The sequence below is a fragment of the Passer domesticus genome, chromosome 31 (assembly GCF_036417665.1).
Source record: "Passer domesticus isolate bPasDom1 chromosome 31, bPasDom1.hap1, whole genome shotgun sequence".
Classification (NCBI taxonomy): domain Eukaryota; kingdom Metazoa; phylum Chordata; class Aves; order Passeriformes; family Passeridae; genus Passer; species Passer domesticus.
The window spans coordinates 3709865-3730642 of record NC_087504.1 but is presented as its reverse complement, the minus strand read 5'-3'; the positions used below and the strand labels follow the sequence as shown (position 1 = coordinate 3730642).

At 59.0% G+C, this 20778-nt stretch overlaps 3 protein-coding genes across 8 annotated transcripts in view; 1 reads left to right on the top strand and 2 right to left on the bottom strand.

The window, feature by feature from the left end:
• HDAC7 (histone deacetylase 7) overlaps window positions 1-12454 on the top strand; it is a 39754-nt gene extending 27300 nt beyond the window's left edge. For both annotated transcript variants that reach the window (XM_064401290.1, XM_064401289.1), the window contains 16 exons: window positions 1134-1342; window positions 2265-2474; window positions 3323-3533; window positions 4010-4143; window positions 4966-5086; window positions 5235-5284; window positions 6689-6796; window positions 7510-7565; window positions 7717-7804; window positions 7999-8118; window positions 8780-8877; window positions 9122-9240; window positions 9540-9673; window positions 9800-9884; window positions 10210-10348; window positions 10846-12454. In XM_064401290.1, the coding sequence (XP_064257360.1) occupies window positions 1134-1342; window positions 2265-2474; window positions 3323-3533; window positions 4010-4143; window positions 4966-5086; window positions 5235-5284; window positions 6689-6796; window positions 7510-7565; window positions 7717-7804; window positions 7999-8118; window positions 8780-8877; window positions 9122-9240; window positions 9540-9673; window positions 9800-9884; window positions 10210-10348; window positions 10846-10891 (1928 nt within the window). In that variant the 3' untranslated portion in view covers window positions 10892-12454. The remainder of the gene's footprint in view (window positions 1-1133; window positions 1343-2264; window positions 2475-3322; window positions 3534-4009; window positions 4144-4965; window positions 5087-5234; window positions 5285-6688; window positions 6797-7509; window positions 7566-7716; window positions 7805-7998; window positions 8119-8779; window positions 8878-9121; window positions 9241-9539; window positions 9674-9799; window positions 9885-10209; window positions 10349-10845) is intronic.
• Window positions 12455-12570: 116 nt separating this feature from the next.
• On the bottom strand, window positions 12571-18192 carry LOC135288012 (twist-related protein 2-like). 3 transcript variants are annotated; one of them, XM_064401292.1, is made up of 2 exons: window positions 17491-18192; window positions 12571-13839 (listed from the first exon to the last, which is right to left on the bottom strand). In XM_064401292.1, exon 1 carries the CDS (start codon window positions 17967-17969, stop codon window positions 17496-17498), a length of 474 nt encoding a protein of 157 aa, XP_064257362.1. In that variant the 5' UTR covers window positions 17970-18192; the 3' UTR covers window positions 12571-13839; window positions 17491-17495. The 3 variants fall into 3 exon arrangements, with proteins under 3 accessions (XP_064257362.1, XP_064257361.1, XP_064257363.1); XM_064401291.1 differs by having other exon boundaries at window positions 12571-13730; XM_064401293.1 differs by lacking the exon at window positions 12571-13839 and adding an exon at window positions 13856-13943.
• Window positions 18193-18382: 190 nt separating this feature from the next.
• The window catches only part of SLC48A1 (solute carrier family 48 member 1), a 16057-nt gene continuing 13661 nt past the window's right edge, over window positions 18383-20778 (bottom strand). Inside the window, exon 4 of one of the 3 annotated variants that reach the window (XM_064401296.1) lies at window positions 18383-18555. The gene's annotated coding sequence lies outside the window, so the exon portion shown is untranslated. Of the gene's footprint in view, window positions 18556-18670; window positions 19405-20778 lie in introns of those variants that run through there. The other 2 variants (XM_064401297.1, XM_064401295.1) reach the window with 2 other exon arrangements.

The window sequence follows — 20778 nt, the reverse complement described above, 5'->3', positions numbered from 1 at the left end:
CAGTAGCTCCTTGCCAATTAGTTCCTGGTTAATTAAAGTTGTTAGGCTGCATGGATTGGTCACTCCAACCTCACTGTGTACGTGCAGGGAAGGTTGTTTGGGAGAGATCATTTTCGTTTTTCTAATGAACAGTGCAGAGTGAAGTCCAGCAGTGCAGTTTGTATCTCAGTTTATCCAGGTGCCAGTTGTTTGTGACCCGGGAATAGATTGGCTTTGTTAACAAACTGCTCACAGCAGGATTGCTTTCACATGGCACCTGCAGAATGCCAGCTGGGCTGAGAGAAATGGCTTCTGAAATCAGCCAGGCCTTTCTTTACACTTCTTAATTATCTTTATTATTATTAATAATAATATTATTATTGTATTACTATAATAATATTATTATATTGCAATAGAAAATACAGTCTAATAGAAATTAATATTATATATTATATTATAGTAGTAATGTTTATATTAATAACATAATTCGATAAATTATCATTATTAATATTTATATTATTTATATCATATATGTTAATTTTATTAGATTTTTAAAAAAATTTACTATATATATACATATATCTACATAAATATATACACATATATATATACATATATATACACACATATATATACACATATATTTATATTATTCATATCATTGATGCTATTTTTATTAGATTTTTAAAATTTAAATATATATATATATACATATACATATATATATGTATACATACAAATATATATATAAAAATATTTGTTTTAAAATATTTGACATATTTACATTTTCTATTATAGTAATAATATGTATATTAATAACATAATTTGATAAATTATCATTATTAATATTTATATTATTCATAGAATTGATGTTATTTTTATTAGATTTTTAAAAAATTTTAATTACATATATATACACACATATATACACATATATACACACATATATATACACATATATATACACACATATATACACATATATATACACATATATATACATATATGTATATACATTTATTTATTTATGTATTTATGTATTTATGTATGTATGTATGTATGTATGTATTTATTTATTTATTGATAACCCGTCTGCCATCTTTTCCTTTCCCACCCCCTCGCCGCCGGCCCGCGCCGCCCTGCCGTGCCCGCAGTGCCGGGCCTGGGCGCGGTGCCGCTGGCGCTGGCGCCGTCGCTGGTGCCCGCGGAGCGGCTGGCGCTGCCCGGGCAGCACCGGCCGCTGGGCAGGACGCGCTCGGAGCCGCTGCCGCCCAGCCCCAGCGCCGCGCGGCAGCACCTGCTCTTCCAGCAGCACCACGCGCACGTCCTCGAGAGGCTGGCGCAGCACACGCACCCGGGCAAGGTGGGCACTGCGAGTGGGGGGTTATTGGTGTGGGGTTTGTCTGATGGTAAATGCTGATTAAGCCGGGGAAGGAGGGGGAGAAGGGCTGCCTTCTGCCTTAAAACTTCTGCTTTGGTTTATATATGTGGTACAGTATCTAGTATCTAGAATATTTAATCGATATAATACATTATTATCTATTAGCTATTATCTATAATCTATAATATATCAGATATCATATGTCTTATATATAAAATATAATATATAATATATAATGTATTATATATTATGTATTATATACAACATATAACATATAACATATAACATATAATATATTATATATTATACGTTATATGTTATATCTTATGTATTATATATTATATATTAATATTATATAATATATTTATATTATATAATATATGTGGCATATTATATATTACATGGCATATATAATATGATATGTGTCACATTATATAATATATTATATAGTATATTTTATATATTATATAATATATATTATATATTATGCATTATATATTATATTTTATATATTATATATTATATATTGTATATTCCCTATCATATACTATGTATTACATATTACATACAATATAGAATATATTACATCTAATATACAATTTTAATATATTGTTAACAGATAATATAGCTACCTTTTAAAATTTGGTTTTAGTTTCATTTTTCTCTCAACAACATCTGTCTTATTCTATAACATTTCCAAGTCAGTATTTTTTATCTCCTTGCATACAAATATATTTTAAAAATATTTATATATACACACATACATATATATATATATACACATACATACATATCCTACACATAAATATAAGTTTGTATACAAATATATGCCATGCGAGCCTTTTGCTAGACGCGAAGAATTCTCCAGAAATGCGTTTTTCACGCCGCTGCTCGCTGTCCCCAGCGCATGGCCAAGCCCAGCGAGAAGCCCCGGCTGCGGCAGATCCCGTCCTCGGAGGACATGGAGGCCGAGGGGACCCTCCCGGGGGCCGCGGCCGAGGGGGGGGACCCCGGCCGGGCGCGGGTGGAGCCGCCCCGGCCCGGCAGCAGCGGCAAGGAGCCCGAGAGGACGCAGAAGATGGGGCAGCCCCAGGAGGAGCTGGTCCTGCAGCAGGTACGGGGGGCACGGGCAGGGCTGGGCAGGGGCAGGGCTGGGCACGGCAGGGCTGGGCACGGGCAGGGTGGGCACCGGGCTGTGCCTGCCGGGTGCCCGGGGCAGCTCACGGGGACAGGGGCAGAGCTGCGGCCACCGCTGCTGTCACACAGCCGGGTATTGTCCCCGAATTGCCGGGCTTTGTCCCCAGATTGCTGGAACTTTGTGCTCAAGTTTCTGGGCATCGTCCCCTAATTGCCGGGCTTTGTCCCCGAATTGCCAGGCCTTTCCCCAAATTGCCGGGCTTTGTCCCGAAACTGTCGGGCTTTGTCCCGAAACTGTCGGGCTTTTCCCCAAATTGTCGGGTTTTTCCCCCAGTTGTCGGGTTTTTCTCAAATTGTCGGGTTTTTCTCAAATTGCCGGCTCTGTCCCATCGCTGTTGTCGCTACGGGGCTGAGCCGGCAGGGAGCAGCAGATGCTGGGACAGTCCTGTCCTGTCCTGCTTGTCCTGTCCCATCCTGTTCTGTCCCATCCTGTCCTGTCCTGTCCAGTCCTGTCCTGCCTTGTCCTGCTTGTCCTGTCCCCTCCTGTCCTGTCCTGCCTGTCCCGTCTCTCCTGTCCTGCCTGTCCCGTCCTGTCCCCTCCTGTCCTGCCTGTCCTGGCCTGTCCTGTCCCCTCCTGTCCCCTCCTGTCCTCTCCTGCCTGTCCTGTCCTGCTTGTCCCATCCTGTCCCCTCCTGTCCCCTCCTGTCCCGACTCCGAGCCCGGACCAGCCGCTGGATCCAGCCCTGGCCACACAAGCAGGGCTGTGTCCCCTGTCCCGGCGCTGGGGAGGCTGGCCTGTCCCCTGACGGTGTCCTGTGTCCCCAGGCCTTCCTGTGGGACTCCTTCCAGCGGGTGCAGCAGCAGCTCCTCAAGCGCCAGCCCCTGGCCGACCCCCCCGTGCTCCCCCCCGGCCACCGGCCGCTGTCCAGGGCTCAGTCGTCCCCAGCCACGGCCACCGTGTCCCTCCCTGCCCAGGACGCCAAGGCGCTGGCCCTGCCCGTGCAGGAGCAGCCGCCCAAGCCGCACTTCACCACAGGTATGGTCACCCTGCGGGGCTGTCACCGCTGCGCAGGGACAGGAGGGGACCTGGGGGTGTCCCGGGGCGGCTCCGCATCGCTCCGGGTCATTCCTGGACTTGGGAGCGCCGGGAGAGAGCTGGGGGGGACCTCTTTTTGTCTGGGGGGGGGCCCTTCTCCTTGTCTGGATTTGCCCACCTGGCCCCTGGCTGCATTCCTGGGGTTTGGGCCAGAATCTCCCAGGATTGGGGCAGAATCCCCCATGGTTTGGGGAAGAATCTCCCATGGTTTGGGGAAGAATCCCCCATGGTTTGGAGAAAAATCTCCCATGGTTTAGGGCAGAATCTCCCATGGTTTGGGGTATAATCTCCCATGGTTTGGGGCAGAATCTCCCGTGGTTTGGGGCAGAATCTCCCGTGGCTGGGGGGGATTTTGGTCAGTATGTGGGGTCTCGGAGGCCCTGCAGAGGAGCTGAGCGTGCGGCTCTGCCTGGCAGGGCTGGTTTACGACTCGGTGATGCTGAAGCACCAGTGCTCCTGCGGGGACAACAGCAACCACCCCGAGCACGCCGGCAGGATCCAGAGCATCTGGTCCCGCCTGCAGGAGCGGGGCCTGCGCAGCCGCTGCGAGGTGAGCCGGGAGGGGCTGGGCCCGCCTCCGTCCCTGCCACTCCCATCCCACCCCTCCTGATCCCATTCCACCCCTCTTGATCCCATCCCACCCCTCCTGATCCCATTCCACCCCTCCTGATCCCATTCCACCCATCCTGATCCCACTGATCTCATTCCGCCCCTCCTGATCCCATCCTGATCCCTCCTGATCCCATTCCACCCCTCCTGATCCCACTGATCCCATTCCACCCCTCCTGATCCCATTCCACCCTTCCTGATCCCACTGATCCCATTCCACCCCTCCTGATCCCATTCCACCCCTCCTGATCCCATCCCATTCCTCCTGATCCCACTGATCCCATTCCACCCCTCCTGATCCCATCCCACCCCTCCTGATCCCACTGATCCCATTCCACCCCTCTTGATCCCATCCCACCCCTCCTGATCCCACTGATCCCATTCCACCCCTCCTGATCCCATCCCATTCCTCCTGATCCCACCTGCTCACTCCTGAACCCATCCCATCCCACCTGATCCCTCCCGATCCCATCCCACCCCTGCTCCCCCCATTTGTCACCATTTCCTTGCTTGGCTCCCTGCTCTGCCCATCTCCCCCCGGATTTGGGCTCTGCTGGGCCCAGGCAGGGGCTGATCCCCCAAATCCGAGAGTTTTACCAGGCCCAGCCTAGTAAAACCCAGCCTAGGGCTGGCTCTGGCTCCCTGACTGCAGTTTGGGGCCGCTCGAGCTCCAGCCCCGGGGGTCCTGCGTGGCTGCAGGGGGACAGCAGGGCGGGCTGGGGGGATCCCCGCGCGTCCCCCCGGTGACAGCCGTGTCCCCCAGTGCCTGCGGGGCCGCAAGGCCACCCTGGAGGAGCTGCAGTGCGTGCACAGCGAGCGCCACGTGCTGCTCTACGGCACCAACCCCCTCAACCGCCTCAAACTGGACAACGGCAAGCTGGCAGGTGGGTGCCCGTCCCCCTGCCACCCTGCCACCTGTCCCCTGGGGCTGGGGGTGGCTCCCAGCAGCTCCCCGGGGTGCCGGGCACAGCCTGGCCCCACGCTGGTCCTGCTCCCCCAGCCCTGAGTCCCCGCTGGTCCCTCTCTCCACAGGGATCCTGTCCCAGAGGACGTTTGTGATGCTGCCCTGCGGAGGGGTGGGGGTGAGTGTTCCACCCCTGACCCGGGTTTTGGGGTCACTGTTCCATCCCTCATTCGGGTTTTGGGGTCACTGCCCCATCCCTGCTCTGGGTTTTGGGGTGTGGGGTCACTGTTCCATCCCTGCTCTGGTTTTAGGGTCACTGTTCCACCCCGATTCGGGTTTTGGGGTGTGGGGTCACTGTTCCACCCCTGCTCCTGGTTTTGGGGTCACTGCTCCATCCCTGCTCTGGTTTTGGGGTCACTGTTCCATCCCTGCTCCAGGTTTTGGGGTGTGGGGTCACTGCTCCATCCCTGCTGTGGTTTTTGGGAGTCACTGCCCCATCCCTGCTCTGCCCTTTGGCCCGGGCTGTTCCTTTTTGGCCCCTCAGGATCTCGGGGCAGCTCCCGAAGCCTCTGGGCTGCCTGGCAGGGGGTGTTTGATGGAGGTGCTGGATCAGAGCACCTCGGGGTCCTTGGGGATGTCTGAGCATCCCACCCTGCAAGGGGATCCTCGATCCAGAGCCCCCCGAGGGGGTCCCCACTGAGGGAGGGCAGCAGTGACACGGGGACAGCAGCTCATCCCTTCCGAGGCCTCTCCATGCCCAGCTTTCCCTCCTGGTTTCTCTGCATTCACTGCCTTCTCCTCTCCTCCTGTCCCTGTCCTGTCCCTGTCCCTGTCCTGTCCCTGTCCCTACCCTGTCCCTGTCCCTGTCCCTGTCCCTGTCCCTCTCCTGTCCCTGTCCCTGCCCTGTCCCTGTCCCTGTCCCTGTCCCTCTCCTGTCCCTCTCCTGTCCCTGTCCCTCTCCTGTCCCTGTCCCTGCCCTGTCCCTCTCCTGTCCCTGTCCCTGTCCCTCTCCTGTCCCTGTCCCTGTCCCTGTCCCTGTCCCTGTCCCTCTCCTGTCCCTGTCCCTGTCCCTGCCCTGTCCCTGTCCCTGTCCTGTCCCTGTCCTGTCCCTCTCCTGTCCCTGTCCCTGCCCTGTCCCTCTCCTGTCCCTGTCCCTGTCCCTGTCCCTGTCCTGTCCCTGTCCCTGTCCCTGTCCCTCTCCTGTCCCTCTCCTGTCTCTCTCTCTTTCAGGAGGGGGCTCCCTCGGTGCCTTCCTGCTGCCTCTTCTGGTTCTGCTCCTCTCCTTGCCCCCGCGCTGGGCACCAGCTCTGCTCTCCCTGCTCTGCCTCCTCTCCCTGCTCTGTCCCCCCGGGGGGCTGCAGCTGCCCCCCCCGGGCACGGGGAGCTCCCACCCACCCCCGGCAGAAGAGATTTTTGACTTTTCCTGCCCTGAGGTGGTGCTGACCAAAGCAAGAGGTTTGGTTAAACGCTAAAATGGGATAAATCAGGTAAGGGAGGGGGCTGGGCTGGGGGGAGAGTGTGGGTGGCTGATGGGACCCCTGGGAGAGGCCGTGTCCCCGTGTGACCCCGCTGTCCCCTGCAGGTGGACAGTGACACCATCTGGAACGAGCTGCACTCGTCCAACGCCGCGCGCTGGGCCGCGGGCAGCGTCACCGAGCTGGCCTTCAAGGTGGCCACCAGGGAGCTGAAGGTAGGGGCTGCCCTGGGGGGGGTCCCAGGGCTGTGTGCCCCATCCTGGGGGTCTCAGGGCTGTGTTCCCCCATGGTTTGGGGTCCCAGGGCTGTGCCCCTCGTTCCTGGGGATCCCAGGGCTGTGTGCCCCATTCCTGGGGATCCCAGGGCTGTGTTCCCCCATGGTTTGGGGTCACAGGGCTGTGCCCCTCGTTCCTGGGGATCCCAGGGCTGTGTCACCCATTCCTGGGGGTCCCAGGGCTGTGTGCCCCCATTCCTGGGGATCCCAGGGCTATGTTCCCCCATTCCTGGGGGTCCCAGGGCTGTGCCCCTCGTTCCTGGGGGTCCCAGGGCTGTGTCCCCCCCATGGTTTGGGGTCCCAGGGCTGTGCCCCTCGTTCCTGGGGATCCCAGGGCTGTGTGCCCCTCGTTCCTGGGGTCCCAGGGCTGTGTTCCCCCATGGTTTGGGGTCCCAGGGCTGTGTCCCCCATTCCTGGGGATCCCAGAGCTGTGTCCCCCATTCCTGGGGGTCCCAGGGCTATGTTCCCCCATTCCTGGGGGTCCCAGGGCTGTGTCCCCCATTCCTGGGTGTCCCAGGGCTGTGTCCCCCCACAGCCGGGGGTCCCAGGGCTGTGTGGCTCTGGGGACACGGGGTGTGTGTGTGTGTGTGTGTGTGTGTGTGTGTGTGTGTCCCTGGGGTGGCAGCTCTGACCCTGGCCTCTGCTCTGTCCCAGAACGGCTTTGCCGTGGTGCGGCCGCCCGGACACCACGCGGATCCTTCCACGGCCATGTAAGGCCCCTCCCTCCCTCCCCCCGGCACCTGGGCAGCCCCAAAAGCAGCTCCAGGGCTCAAAACCACCCCCAAAAACCCCCCTGGGAGCCAGCCCTGCCCAGGGGGAGCTCGGGAAGGGCCCGGAGGTGACTCCCACCCCTCTTCCCAGGGGATTCTGCTTCTTCAACTCGGTGGCCATCGCTGCCAGGCAGCTGCAGCAGAAGGGAAAGCTCAGCAAGATCCTCATTGTGGACTGGGTGAGCCCCCCCATCCCCAGGATGTCCCCAGGATGTCCCCAAGGGCAGTTCCTGCTCCAGCTCTTGTGGGAACGTGGCTGGAACCCCTCAGGACTGGGGAGCAGGAGCAGACCCCAGGCTGGGCGACCTCTGGGTCTCCGTGAGGTTCTGGGGCCAAAAGCAGCTGCCAAAATCCTCTCTGGATGTCCCTGCAGGACGTTCACCACGGCAACGGGACCCAGCAGATTTTCTACAGGGACCCCGAGGTTCTCTACATCTCCCTGCACCGCCACGACGACGGCAACTTCTTCCCGGGCAGCGGGGCCGCCGACGAGGTGGGAGGGGGCCCGGGGACCTGGGGACAGCAGGACACAGCAGGACACAGCAGGGACAGTGCCCGGGGGCTCCTTTCCCTGCCCTGACCCTGCCTGGGCCACCCAGCACAGGGATGGAGACTGATGGAAAGTCCTGACCCCGCTGTGGCACAGAACAGGGGGCTGGGACCCCAAACACCCTCCCATGGCACAGGACAGGGGACTGGGACCCCAAACACCCTCCCGTGGTACAGGACAGGGGGCTGGGACCCCCAAACACACTCCCATGGTACAGAACAGGGGGCTGGGACCCCAAACACCCTCCCGTGGTACAGAACAGGGGGCTGGGACCCCAAACACCCTCCCATGGCACAGAACAGGGGGCTGGGACCCCCAAACAGCCTCCCATGGAACAGAACATGGGGTTAGGACCCCAAACACCCTCCCATGGCACGGAACAGGGGACTGGGACCCCCAAACACCCTCCCATGGCACAGGACAGGGGGCTGGGACCCCCAAACACCCTCCTGTGGTACAGAACAGGGGGTTGGGACCCCAAACACCCTCCCGTGGTACAGAACAGGGGGCTGGGACCCCAAACACCCTCCCATGGCACAGGACAGAGAGCTGGGACCCCCACCTGGCTCCCCCAGAGCCTCACCCTGTCCTTGCTCCCTCTCAGGTGGGCGCTGGCCCCGGCGAGGGCTTCAACGTCAACGTGGCCTGGGCTGGAGGGCTCGACCCCCCCATGGGGGACCCCGAGTACCTGGCTGCCTTCAGGTACTGTCCCCATGCCCTGTGCCGTGCTCTGCGTGGGGCTGACCCCGTTCCTCATGCCCTGTGTGGGGCTGACCCCACTCCCCATCCCCTTTTCCCCCATACAAGGCTGACCCCTCTCCCCATCCCTTTTCCCCTTTATGGGGCTGACCCCTCTCCCCATCCCTTTTTCCCCCATACAAGGCTGACCCCTCTGCCCTTTTTCCCTGTGTGGGGCTGACCCCTCTGCCCACCCGCTTTCCCCCAGGACCGTGGTGATGCCCATTGCCCACGAGTTCTGCCCCGACGTGGTGCTGGTGTCGGCCGGCTTCGACGCAGCCGAGGGCCACCCGCCCCCCCTGGGGGGCTACAAAGTCTCTGCCAAGTGTAAGGAGGTGGCTTGGGGTGGGGTGTCCCCTCTCGGGGTGGGGTGTCCCCCCTCGGGGTGGGGTGTCCCCTTCCCACCCAGGCTGGGACCCCCGGGAAGGGGCGGCCACTCCTGGGGGAGCCACAGGAGATTTTGGGGTTGGGTTTGGGCATGGTGAGGTGACATCCTGGGTGTCCCACAGGTCTGGGCAGGGGGAGGTGACATCCTGGGTGTCCCACAGGTCTGGGCAGGGGGAGGTGACATCCTGGGTGTCCCACAGGTCTGGGCAGGGGGAGGTGACATCCTGGGTGTCCCACAGGTTTTGGCTACATGACCAAGCAGCTGATGAGCCTGGCGGGGGGGGCCGTGGTGCTGGCACTGGAGGGGGGCCACGACCTCACGGCCATTTGTGACGCGTCCGAGGCCTGCGTGTCCGCCCTGCTGGGCCACGAGGTGAGACTGGCACTGCCCTGTGCCACCGCCCCGGCCCGGGCACAGCTGAGCCCCCCGTGTCCCCCGGTGCCACCGCCACCATGAACCTCCCCCCGTGTCCCCCCGTGTCCCCTCCTGTCCCCGCAGCCGGAGCCGCTCCCCGAGGACAGCCTGAGGCAGAAGCCCAACGCCAACGCCGTGCGCTCCCTGGAGGCCGTGATCCAGGTCCAGAGTGAGTGGAACCTGGGCCACCCCTGTCCTGGGCCACCCCTGTCCTGGGCCACCCCTGTCCTGGGCCACCCCTGACCTGGGCCACCCCTGTCCTGGGCCACCCCTGACCTGGGCCACCCCTGTCCTGGGCCACCCCTGTCCTGGGACACCCCTGACCTGGGCCACCCCTGACCTGGGCCACCCCTGTCCTGGGCCACCCCCAACCTGGGACACCCCTGACCTGGGCTATCTTTGTCCTGGGCTGTCCCAGGATATCCCTGCCCTTGGCTATCCCTGTCCCGGGCCAGCCCTGTCCCGGTGTCCCCAGCCCGCTGTCCCCTCCACAGGTAGATACTGGGTGGCCGTGCAGCGCTTCGCCTCCAAGCTGGGCTGCTCCTTCCTCGAGGCTCAGCACCACGAGGCCGACGAGGTGGAGACGGTGACGGCCCTGGCGTCCCTCTCGGTGGCCGTGATGGTGGAGAAGAGGTGACACTGCCGGGATCCCCCTGTGCCAGGGGGGTGGCAGCAGGGCAGGGCTGTGTCCCCACCCTGGATGAGGCTCTGGGCTCCTGGGAACCCCAAAGCAAATGGAAACCCAAATAATCCCTGCTGGGAACCCCAAAGCAAATGGAAACCCAAATAATCCCTGCTGGGAACCCCAAACCAAATGGAAACCCAACCAAACCCACCTGGGAAGCCCAAAGTAAATGGAAACCCAACCAAACCCTGTGGGAACCCCGAGCTGGGCTCTTCCTGGGTGAAACCCAGACCAAACCCTTCTGGGAACCCCAAAGCAAATGGAAACCCAACCAAACCCTGTGGGAACCCCGAGCTGGACTCTTCCCAAAGGAAAACCCAACCGACCCCTCCTGCCTGGGGTGGGGTGTCAGCTCTGCCTGCAGGGTCCCCTCCTGCCCCTCCTGGTGTCCCTGTGTCCCCGCGGGAGCGGGACGTGGCCTCTCACGTGTCGGGTTCCCTCGCAGGGCGCAGGAGGAGCCCATGGAGCAGGAGGAGCCCATGAACCAGTGACACTTGGGGACGGTCCCCGGGCGTGGCCGGAGCCCCCGAAGATCCCGATCCCGTTTGTCCCCCTCGCTCCCGGGGCCCTGGGCGGGCCTGGACTCCTGGAAGGGACATTCCCGAATCCAGCGGGACGGGACCACGGAGAGCCCCGAGCCCAGACTGTGCCCACAGCCCCCCCAATTTTGGGACCCCTCGAGGGGGGTGAAACCCCCCAGCCCCTGGCACTGACCCCCGATCCCGGGACCTCCTCGCCGGGCGGGGCCGGACGTTGGGATGGACGCTGGGACCACCCCGGGGGCGGCTCCCAGAGCCTGGGAGGAGCATCCCGCGCTGTGCTGGCTGGGGTGGGATCTCTGCACCTTCTCCAGAGGTTCCCTGGCCCCCCTCGCCCTGCTGGGGCACGGGGACGGAGCGGCAGGGACGGGACGGGAGCTCGGGGGCATCCCCTGGAAGGTTTGGAGCTCCTGAGGAAGGTTTGGAGCATCCTGAGGTTTGGGGCTCCTGAGGAAGGTTTGGAGCACCCCAAGGAAGGTTTGGAGCTCCTGAGGAAGGTTTGGAGCACCCCAAGGAAGGTTTGGAGCTCCTGAGGAAGGTTTGGAGCACCCCAAGGAAGGTTTGGGGCATCCCGAGGAAGATTTGGAGCATCCCAGGGAAGGTTTGGAGTATTCCAAAGAAGAATTGGAGCTCCCCAAGGATAGTTTGGAGTCTCCTGGGGTTTGGGACATCCCAAGGAAGATTCGAAGCCTCCCAAGGACAGTTTGGAGCCTCCCAAGGAAGATTTGGTGCCCCCCAAGGAAGCTTTGGGGCTCTCCCAGCGAGGGCAGAGCGAGGCTGGAGCGTGGCCGTGCCCGGGGGTCCCTCTGCCCTCGCTGCCCCCTTTGCACTATGGACCCCGGTGTGACCCCGACTCCTCTTCCCGGGGGAATTTCGGGAACCTTCCCCTCCTGCCGAGGTGCCTCGAGCCCTTCCAGCCCCCCGAGGCCCTGGCTGGGTGTGGGTCCAGCCCCTGAGCCCCTCCCCAGCCGAGGCTCCCCAGTTCCCACTGGGGGACCCCTGGGGATGCCCCAACCCCCCATCCCCGTCCCTGTCCCCGTCCCTGTCCCCATCCTGGGGTGATGGAGGATCCAGAGCCTCCAACGCGAGCGTTCCACCCCGAGTTCCCTTTTCCCATTTCCCCAAAGCCTTCCCTGCAGCCCAGGGGCTCCCAGCAGGGCCAGGCCCTGTCCTGGCTCTGGGGACAGAGGGGACGCAGCCCCGAGCTGGGGTGGGCACGGCTCCGGGAGCAGATTTTGTATAAAAACAAAACAAAACAAAAAACAAAACCAATGAAATTTTAAAAGAAAAAAAGGAATGGAAACCCTTGGTGTGGTTCAGGGTGGGGGTCCCTGGTGGGGGTCCCAGGGGGGTGGAGGGACCTCCCAGGCTGCATCCTGCTGGAATTTACCATGCACGGATATTTTTGGGGGCTTTTCCCCCTCAAAATGGGTCAGAAGGCTCACTAGGATGATGTTTTCATCATTTTAAGGGGTTTTGGCTCATGTTAAAGTTTTTTTTCTCATTTACAATGCAGGGGTTTATTTTTTAAACAATCAAGACGCAGCAAAATACTTGAAAATATTTTTTAAAAATATATTTCACCTTTAAAAAAAAAATTTGATTAGAAACTGGAGTCTCACTCCCACACATAAGTTTTTGCCCTTTATTTTTCAAGCACAATTATTTTTTGAAAGAAGGTTTTAACTTCTGAAGCTGATTTTGTTTCTCAGCTGTAAAATCCTTCCCGTGAGGCGCCGAACGAAGCCACCACAGCCCTGTTTTTATGGAATTTTCACTTTTTTAAGCACCTCCAGAGCTTTTTGAAGGCTGCAATCGAGTCCCCGGAGCAGAGAATCCACTCCCACTGCACGTAAAAATTGGGAATTGGGCAGAAAAAGTCACTCTGGGCCTTCCTGTGGCTCCTCCGTGGATTCTCTGGTGCGCCCCAAACCTGATCCCAACAGGAATTCCTCTCCATGGAATATTTGGAGCTCAGGCCTGTTGCAGCCTCCCTGGAAGGGATTTCCCCCCTCTTTTTTCTGCCATAACAAGCAAAAAACCCTGATTTTTTTTTGCCTGATTCCAATAAAATTACCCAGCCGAGGGAGGTGCAGGGGGGACCCGGCAGCACCATTTCCTTAGGAAAAACAAGGACTGAACCTTGGGAAATTCCCCCTGGGCTTTATTGGGGTTGTTCTGTCACCCCAACACCTCCATCGTCCTTTCCCCGCCCCCAAAAGAGCCCAAACCCCCTCAGAGTTCCCAAAATCCCCAAATTCCCGTTGGCTCCGTCTCCAGCCTGGATTCCAGTAAATCCCAAGGGATTTTGGGGTTCCACCCAGGAGTTCTTGAGGCTCCATCTGCGGGGCAGGAGTGGCCGAGGGTCCCTGGGGGGGTCAGCAGCCCCCAAATCCCCCCGGATCCTCATCCATGGGAACACAATCCATGGAACATCCCACGGAGCGGGATGAAAGCGGGGGCCCCCCGGGGTGCAGGGAGGGCTCCTTGGGGGGCTCCAGCCCTTCCTTCCCCTCATCCCAGAGGGATTTTCCTGCTCGAGGGGCTCGGCTTCCCGGCAGTCCCGGAGGAGGAATTGGGATCAATCCTTTCCTGAATGAATCCCGGCCCCGAGTTCCTCCAGCAGCGCCCGAAGCAGCCCCAGGCAGCTCCTGCTGCGGCCCCCTCAGGCTCCTTCCTAAAGTTTTTGGGGTCCCCGGGGCTGTCGGGGTTTGGGGGTCGTTCCCTCCTCTCTCCAGGGAGGCTCCTGTGGGGTTTTGGGTGCTGGAGCTGCTTCCATCGAGGCGGAGACCTGGGGGGAGACAGCGGGGTCAGGCTGGGCTGGGCTTCCCAAAATCCTACAAATCCATCCTGTGGGGTCAGGCTGGGCTGGGAGTCCCAAAATCCTACAAATCCGTGCCCTGGAAGGAGACAACAGGGTCAGGCTGGGATTCCCAAAATCCTACAAATCCATCCTGTGGGGTCAGGCTGGGCTGGGATTCCCAAAATCCTACAAATCCGTGCCCTGGAGCCAGCGGGGGCAGAGCCGCCCTCGGCCGCTGCCTCTGGATCTCGGCATTCCCGGATTTCCCCTGAGCCTCAAGGGATGTGCTGGGAATTAAAACCACCCCAAGCCCGGCTTTTCCCGCAGATGGGATCTCGGGAGCCCCTGGGGAGCCGGGCAGGGCTGGTGGCACCGGAGCCCGGCTGGAGGGTGGAGCAGGAACGGGCTCCGGGGATGGATCCCTGTGGGATTGGGCACCCCAAGCTTTATTCCAGCTTTATTCCAGCTTTATTCCAGCTTTGTTCCAGCTTTATTCCAGCTTTGTTCCATCCCCTCCCGCTTTGTCTCCGGCTGTTTCCTGCTCGCCCAGAGCTTCCCCTCTCTGGAGAGGAGCCTGGGGAGGGATAAATCAAATCCTCCAGGAATTCACCCCCAGGAGTCGTGCCAGGGGTGGGGGCAGAGGGGAAATCCCCCAAAGGCCGGCGTGGAGCCCTTGGGATGGCTGATGGCACATCCAGGGCACGAGGGCATGGGCAGCCAAAATTCCAGAGGGACCATCTCAACCCAGCCTTGGAAAAACGGGTCAGCTCCCTGAGCCCAGCGAGGTCTGATCCCCAAAACAACGTGCTCCTGGTGGGATTGTCCAGAGAGTTGGACAAGGTTTAACACCAAAAAACCCTCACGGGGGATTCCAGGGCCTCGGGAGCAGCCCGGCCCTGCAGGATTTGGGATGAAGGAGCCCACGGAGCTCCCTCCTCACCCTCCCTCAGCATCCTTTGTCACGCCAGGAGCTCCTCGCTCCCCTCGGCTGCCGGGAGCCTTCCCTGACAGCCGGGATGAAAAACGGGCTCGTTCCAGAGGCATTCCCGCAGCTCCGGCTGCGTGCAGGGGCCATAAACCCGGAGATATTTCCCCGTTCCCCAGGGCTGGATCCGTGATTTTATGTCTGGATTAATTTTAACTAATCCTCAGCAGTGCGGGGACTCTGCCGTGGAGAGCAGCTCAGCTCCCCTGGGTGGTTTTTTTTTCTGTTTTTAATGAAAATGTGGAGGTTTTTTCTGGAAAAATGAGCTCTGGTTGTGGCTGTGACAGTTCGGGGGATTTTGGGGAATGTCCCACATCCCTCACCAGGGCGGCTCCTCCTGCCCCTTCCACCCCCAGTGAAAACAGCGGCTCTGGGAAGGGCAGATTTTGGGGAATCCTGTGACCTCCAAACCTGCTCTGCTCCAGGAGGAAACCGCAGGAGCACCAAACCACCCAGGAACAGATTCCCTGGGATTTCGGCAGCTCCTCACCTCTCCTGAGAGCCCAGCCCCAAACTGGGGGTCCTGGACCACCCTGAGCACTTTCCCCAGGGGCCGGATCCACTTTGAAGGGACTGGTTTGGGGTGGGAAGGGATCCCTGCTCTCCTGGCGGGCCGCAGGGGGATCCGGGGGATTTTAAAGCAGCTCGAGATGGATTTCCTGAGCAGGGAAATAATAATCGGGAATAGGGAATAGAGAACAGGGATGGGAGCTGTTCCCGAGCTCCCCCCGTGCCCCGGAGCAGCGAGAGGTGTTTATAAATAAAAGCAAATGAAGCAGCCGCCAGACAAAGCCGATTCCAGGCGAGAGCAACAGTCCCCAAAGGGAAGATTTATCCAAGGTCTTTCAGGAGAGACAATTAAGTGAGGGCAACGCGAGAGAGGCGATAAATCCAGGGAGACAAATGAAGGGCAAGGAACATCAGCTCCCAGCCTCTCCCCCCGGCACTTGCAGCTTCCAGCCTCATTTTCTCCTCCGGCAGGGAAAGAAACCATTTTAATGTGCTCAAGACTCTGCCGAGAAAAGCTGAGCTGGGGGAACTTCAAACGTGATTTCTGTTGCCTGAGGGCTCCATCCCTCTTTTTCCCCGGCTGATGTCTCCTGGTTAACGAGGGCACATCCAGCTTTCCCAGCCCTCTTTGATATTTAATAGCTGAGTTCCACCATCCAGGGGCTGCTTTCCATTAGGAAATCCCAACCCCACCGCGTTCATTCCCCACGCCAGGAGGGAGACGGAGCCTCCCCAGCCCGGCACCGCTTCCCCCGCGGCTCTTCGCTGCTTTTGGGGTTTTCTGGGAGAATCCCCCTCCCTCTCCCTGCCTGCCCTGCTGGGATTGTTCACCGGGACCCCAAAACGCCGCAGGCTGGCCCGGGGAGGGCGATTCCCTCCCCGGCTGGAGGATGCAGGCTCGGGATGGATTTGAAGGGGATTGATGATCCCGCTGCGCTCACGGGAGCTCTCCGAAGTGACCGAAGGGGCTTTCATCCCTCCGCTCAGCCCTCAGCTCTGCCAAGAACCCGGTTTAAATGAACAGCTCTGGGAGCCGCGTCGGGCTCTGCACACAGAGGGGGCAGAAATGGGTCTGGGGGTGCTGGGGAGGGGGCTCAGCCTCCCCCACCTCCCCAGGGCAAAGGGATTTTAGTCAGGCTTGGCAACATTCGGGATGAAGCCGCCGAGCAGCTTCCCTGTCTTTGGGGAGCGCCCCCACAACACCCCCAAAACTGGAGAATCCAACCCCAAAGTGCCAAACCCAGAAGGGGGTGAGGGGTCCAGGAGGGAATGGGGCTCAGCACCCCGACTGGTCCTGGCGGATTTTGGGCATCCCAAAGTGAGGACAAGGGGCCACCCGCTCCTCCTCCGGCCGGCCCCACAGGGGGGTGACCTGGCAAGGAGAGGCTGTAATGTCTGAAACAACAGGGTCTGTCCCCAAAAATTGGTATTTACAGATGAATTTAGCAAAGTGTCAGATTTCCTGCTGGCCAGGAGGGGTCTGGCTGGGAAAGGGAGTTTGATGGTGGCCGATCCTGACAGGAAATCCCCTGGGAGACGCTCGGCACCCTGAGCCAGCTCTGGCACCTCCACGGCCTCGGATTTGGGGCCGTTCGGTGCCCGAGGAGAGGCAGGAGGAGCCCTGGTCCTGCTGGGACAGCGGAGCCTCTCGGGAGCCGGGGTCCCCTGAGGCATCCCCGGAGCTCCTGGCCTGGGAATGTCCTCTGGAACTTTCTGTTCCTGCTCTGCGGGAAGTGCCGGTGCCTCATCGGCCCCGCTCCTCCCGTTCCCGATTCCGCCCAGCCCTAAACCTCTGAATTTTGGATTATTCCCCTCTCAGCATCCTGAGGGACGCTGAGGATGGAGCTGAGTCCATCAGATTTCCCCACGCAGTGCAGGATTCCCGCGGATCCAACGGGATCACGGATCCCATCCTGTCTGCAGAGCGCTGGGAGAGGAACAGGGGGAAGGAGGACACGAGGCCACCCCAGGGCAGGGCGGGGTTGACACCTCAGCAGCCCCAACGAGGCCAGGACAGGATTTGGGAATCAACCATACTTTAAAAACCTCCTTTTGAACCTTTCCCACCCCTGCTGAGCGAGATCAGCCGCTCCAGAGCAGCTCAGGAACCGCCACCTCCTCCTGCTCTGGGGTCTGGTGGGACAAATCCCTCGTCCCTGGAGCGCCAGGAGGGGCGGCCACGATTCCCAGTGGGATTGAGCTGGGACACCCCTGGAGACCGCGGGGACACGGCGGTGACGCGGCCACACGTACCCGGCTCAGTGGGACGCCGACATGGACCAGGCGCCCTCCATCCTCCACACGGAGAAGGCGTAGCTGAGCCTCTCGTGGGCCAGGAAGTTGCAGCTGGTGGCGACCTTGTGGTCCAGCTCGTCGCTCTGCAGCACCTGGCACAGGAAGTCGATGTAGCGAGCGGCCAGCTTGAGCGTCTGGATCTTGCTGAGCTTGTCCGAGGGCAGCGTGGGGATGATCTTGCGCAGCTCGGCGAAGGCGTCGTTGAGGGACTGGGTGCGCTGGCGCTCCCGCACGTTGGCGATGACGCGCTGGGCGTGGGCGTCCTCGGGGGGCTGCGGGGCCGGGCTGCGCCGGCTGCGCTTGCCCTGGGGCGAGGGGGCTCCGCCGGGGCCCTGCCCGCGCTTGCGGCCGCTCTTCCTGGGCAGCCGCTCGGCCTCGTCCTCGCTGGTGGCCGCGCTGCCCTCGGGGGACCCCGGGGAAAGGTTTTCCTCCTTCATCTCCTCGGCTCCCCGGGCTGCGGAGGAGCCGGCCGTGGCTCCCGAGGCGCGGCCCGGAGCATTCGCCCTCGGGGCTCCCCGGGCGCCCCGAGCCCCGCAGAGCCCTCCAAGGAGCTCCTTGGCTTCTCCTTTGGGCCAGGAGAGGAGGGCGCTGGGATGACTTCGGGAACGGCTCCTGCTGATAGGGCGAGCGGGGCGGGGGCGGACCAGGCGCAGACCAATGCAGGGGAACGCCAGCGGCTCTGGAGCTTATGGGTTCCAGATTTCCTCTCTCCCTCCCCACCGCCACCCCGAGCCCTCCGGCACAGATGCTCCGGCTGCCGCCCGCATGTCAGGGACCTTCTCGGTGCCAAGGGAGCCCCAGCCATGGAGCTCAGCGGTGGCTTTGAAAATGATTTTTCAACCCAGTTGACCCCACAAAGAAATGTCGCCTTGTTAGGGGTGGAGGAGGAGACGTTCACCTGTGAGGGAGCCAGGTGGGGATGTGGAGCCGCAGGGGTTGCGATGAGCGGGTCAGGAACTCCCAAAATGCGAAGGAAGAAGCAACCAAAGGGAGATCGGCATCCGTAGGGCTCTTGAGGAAAGGCTTTGGTCAAAATGAGCTTGAGTTTGTGTCCATTTGTCCATCCACCAGGCCATCCATCCATCCATCCATCCATCCATCCATCCATCCATCCATCCATCCATCCACCCACCCACCCATCCATCCATCCATCCATCCATCCATCCATCCATCCATCCATCCATCCATCCATCCCTCCGTCCGTCCATCCCTCCCCTGCCTCCATTCCTGGCATTCCTCATCATCCTCATCCATCACCAAATTTCTGTAGAGTAAATCCGGTGGCTCCTGGGTGGAAAAGGAAGAGGAAATGGAAGAGGAAGGGGAACAAGAAGAAGGGAAGGGGAAGGGCAGGACCTCTCTGGGAATCCCCCAGGACAGGACTGGGGCCGGATCCGGAGCCCTCTGCTCCAGCAGCGCTGCAGAGGGCTGGGGAGCTGCCACCAGCCCCAGCTGAGGCTCAGCCTGTGCCTGGCCTTTATTCCTTAATTAATTCTTTTTTTTTTTATTGTTTTCCTTTTAAAAGAAAATAAAATTGAATTGAATTTCACCAGGAGAAGGGTTCTGGCTGGGGGAGGGGAGGTTTGGGATCGGGGCTGGGATCCCGGAGCCAAGGGAGGAACACAATGAGCTTTGAAGTGCAGGAAGGAGCAGCCCCACACCCCAAGGGGCTTTTGTCCCCACATTTGGAGGGTTTGTGGCTTTTCCCTCAAACATTTCAATTTGTTCTTTCAGTGAGTGTTTTTTTGGGAGGATATTCATCCAAACTTCTCATGGAAAGGTCACGAGGCACCAAAGTGGTTTCAATAACTCCTCCAGCTCGCTGGGGGTTTTTCTGGTGCTGCTTTTGACACATCAGGGAAAATTTCAAGCCTTAAAGAAAAAAAAAAAACAAAAACCAACTGAGCCAAGCCCAGCTCACTTGACTCAGGGAGAAGTCACCGGATGGGAGATTTGAATTCCCAATTCCCACCAATTCAAGGCTCCTCTGGACACGTCCCCTCCTGGTTTCCCTCACCCCCTCACATCCATCACCCCCCAGGAGGATTCTGGGGCTTTTTGGGGGAATCTCCTCCCAGGGGACGAGGGGCAGGACAGCAGGAAACAGCCTCGAGTGGTGCCACCAAGGGTTTAGGAAACATTGGGAAATTCCTCCTGGGCAGGACCCTCCAGCCCAGGGCAGGGGTGGGGTCCCCATTCCTGGGGGGATTTCAAAGTGGAGGTGGCACTTGGGGACATGGCCAGGGTGGCCTTGGCAGTGCTGGGGAAGCATTTGGTGCTCTCAGAGGGTTTTGTTTCGCTTCGTTTTGAGATTTTCTTTCCGAGCTCCTTTTCTTTGTTCCGGCGGACAAAAATAATCCCCGTTTCATCCCGCGTGAAGAAAAAAAAACAACAAAAAACCAACAAAAAAAAGAGGATAAGGCTGATAAATGGGGAAGATGAAAGGGAGCCGGGAACAGCCGCTGCCCCTGGAGGCCGGGAAGCGCCTCGAGACCCGCAGGTTTTTCCAGTTACGGCGGCCTCGAGTGGAAACAGCTGCGGGGCGGCCAAAAAACGCGGAGCATCCGCGCCGCGTGTGGTTGCCGCGGCAACCGCGGGGAATTCGGGGCGCTGGGATGGCGCTGGGAAGGGGAACCCGCGGGGCTTTGATCCCGGCTGATGGATGGCCCTGGAGCCTCCTCCCCGCCGCGCTGACCTCACGCTGCTGGAACGCGCCGGGATCTGTCAGAGCTCGGGGGTCAGGGGGTCCTGGGGGGTGCAGGGGGTCCTGGGGGCAATGGGAGCGATCCCGGAGTTTTCCTGCGGGATGGGGTCGGGATGAGCCGTGGGGTGAGGCGAGGGAGGGACCCTGTGGGTGCCATCCCCCATCCCGGGCTGGGCCCATCCTGCTCCACTTAATTCCGACACGTGAAAGTTCCTTCCCCCCTTTTCTCCCCCATGCTCCCATCTGGCCATCAAAGCTGGGATCGGGGTCCCGCTGCCAGGAACTGTCCTGAGCTCTCCCAGCACGGAGCTGGGAATGTTGGGAATGTTGGAAATGTTGGGATCAGCCCCGGCTCAGCCCCTCCGAGCCCTTCCCAGAGCTGCCCTTGGGTCGGCACCGACCCCGGATCCTGCCCGGATCTGCCGCGGGCCCCTCAGGACCCTGCTGGGAAGAAAATGTCCCCAGGAGCTTCTCCCATTTCCTCCAGGTCTCTCCTCCTGCTTTGTCACCCTGGGGCCTCCCAGGGAGGGGTTCCCAGGGGC

What these genes read in the sequence shown, in the direction of transcription:
- LOC135288012 (XM_064401292.1), bottom strand. Translation starts at nt 17,969, where the DNA reads ATGAAGGAGGAAAACCTTTCCCCGGGGTCCCCCGAGGGCAGCGCGGCC.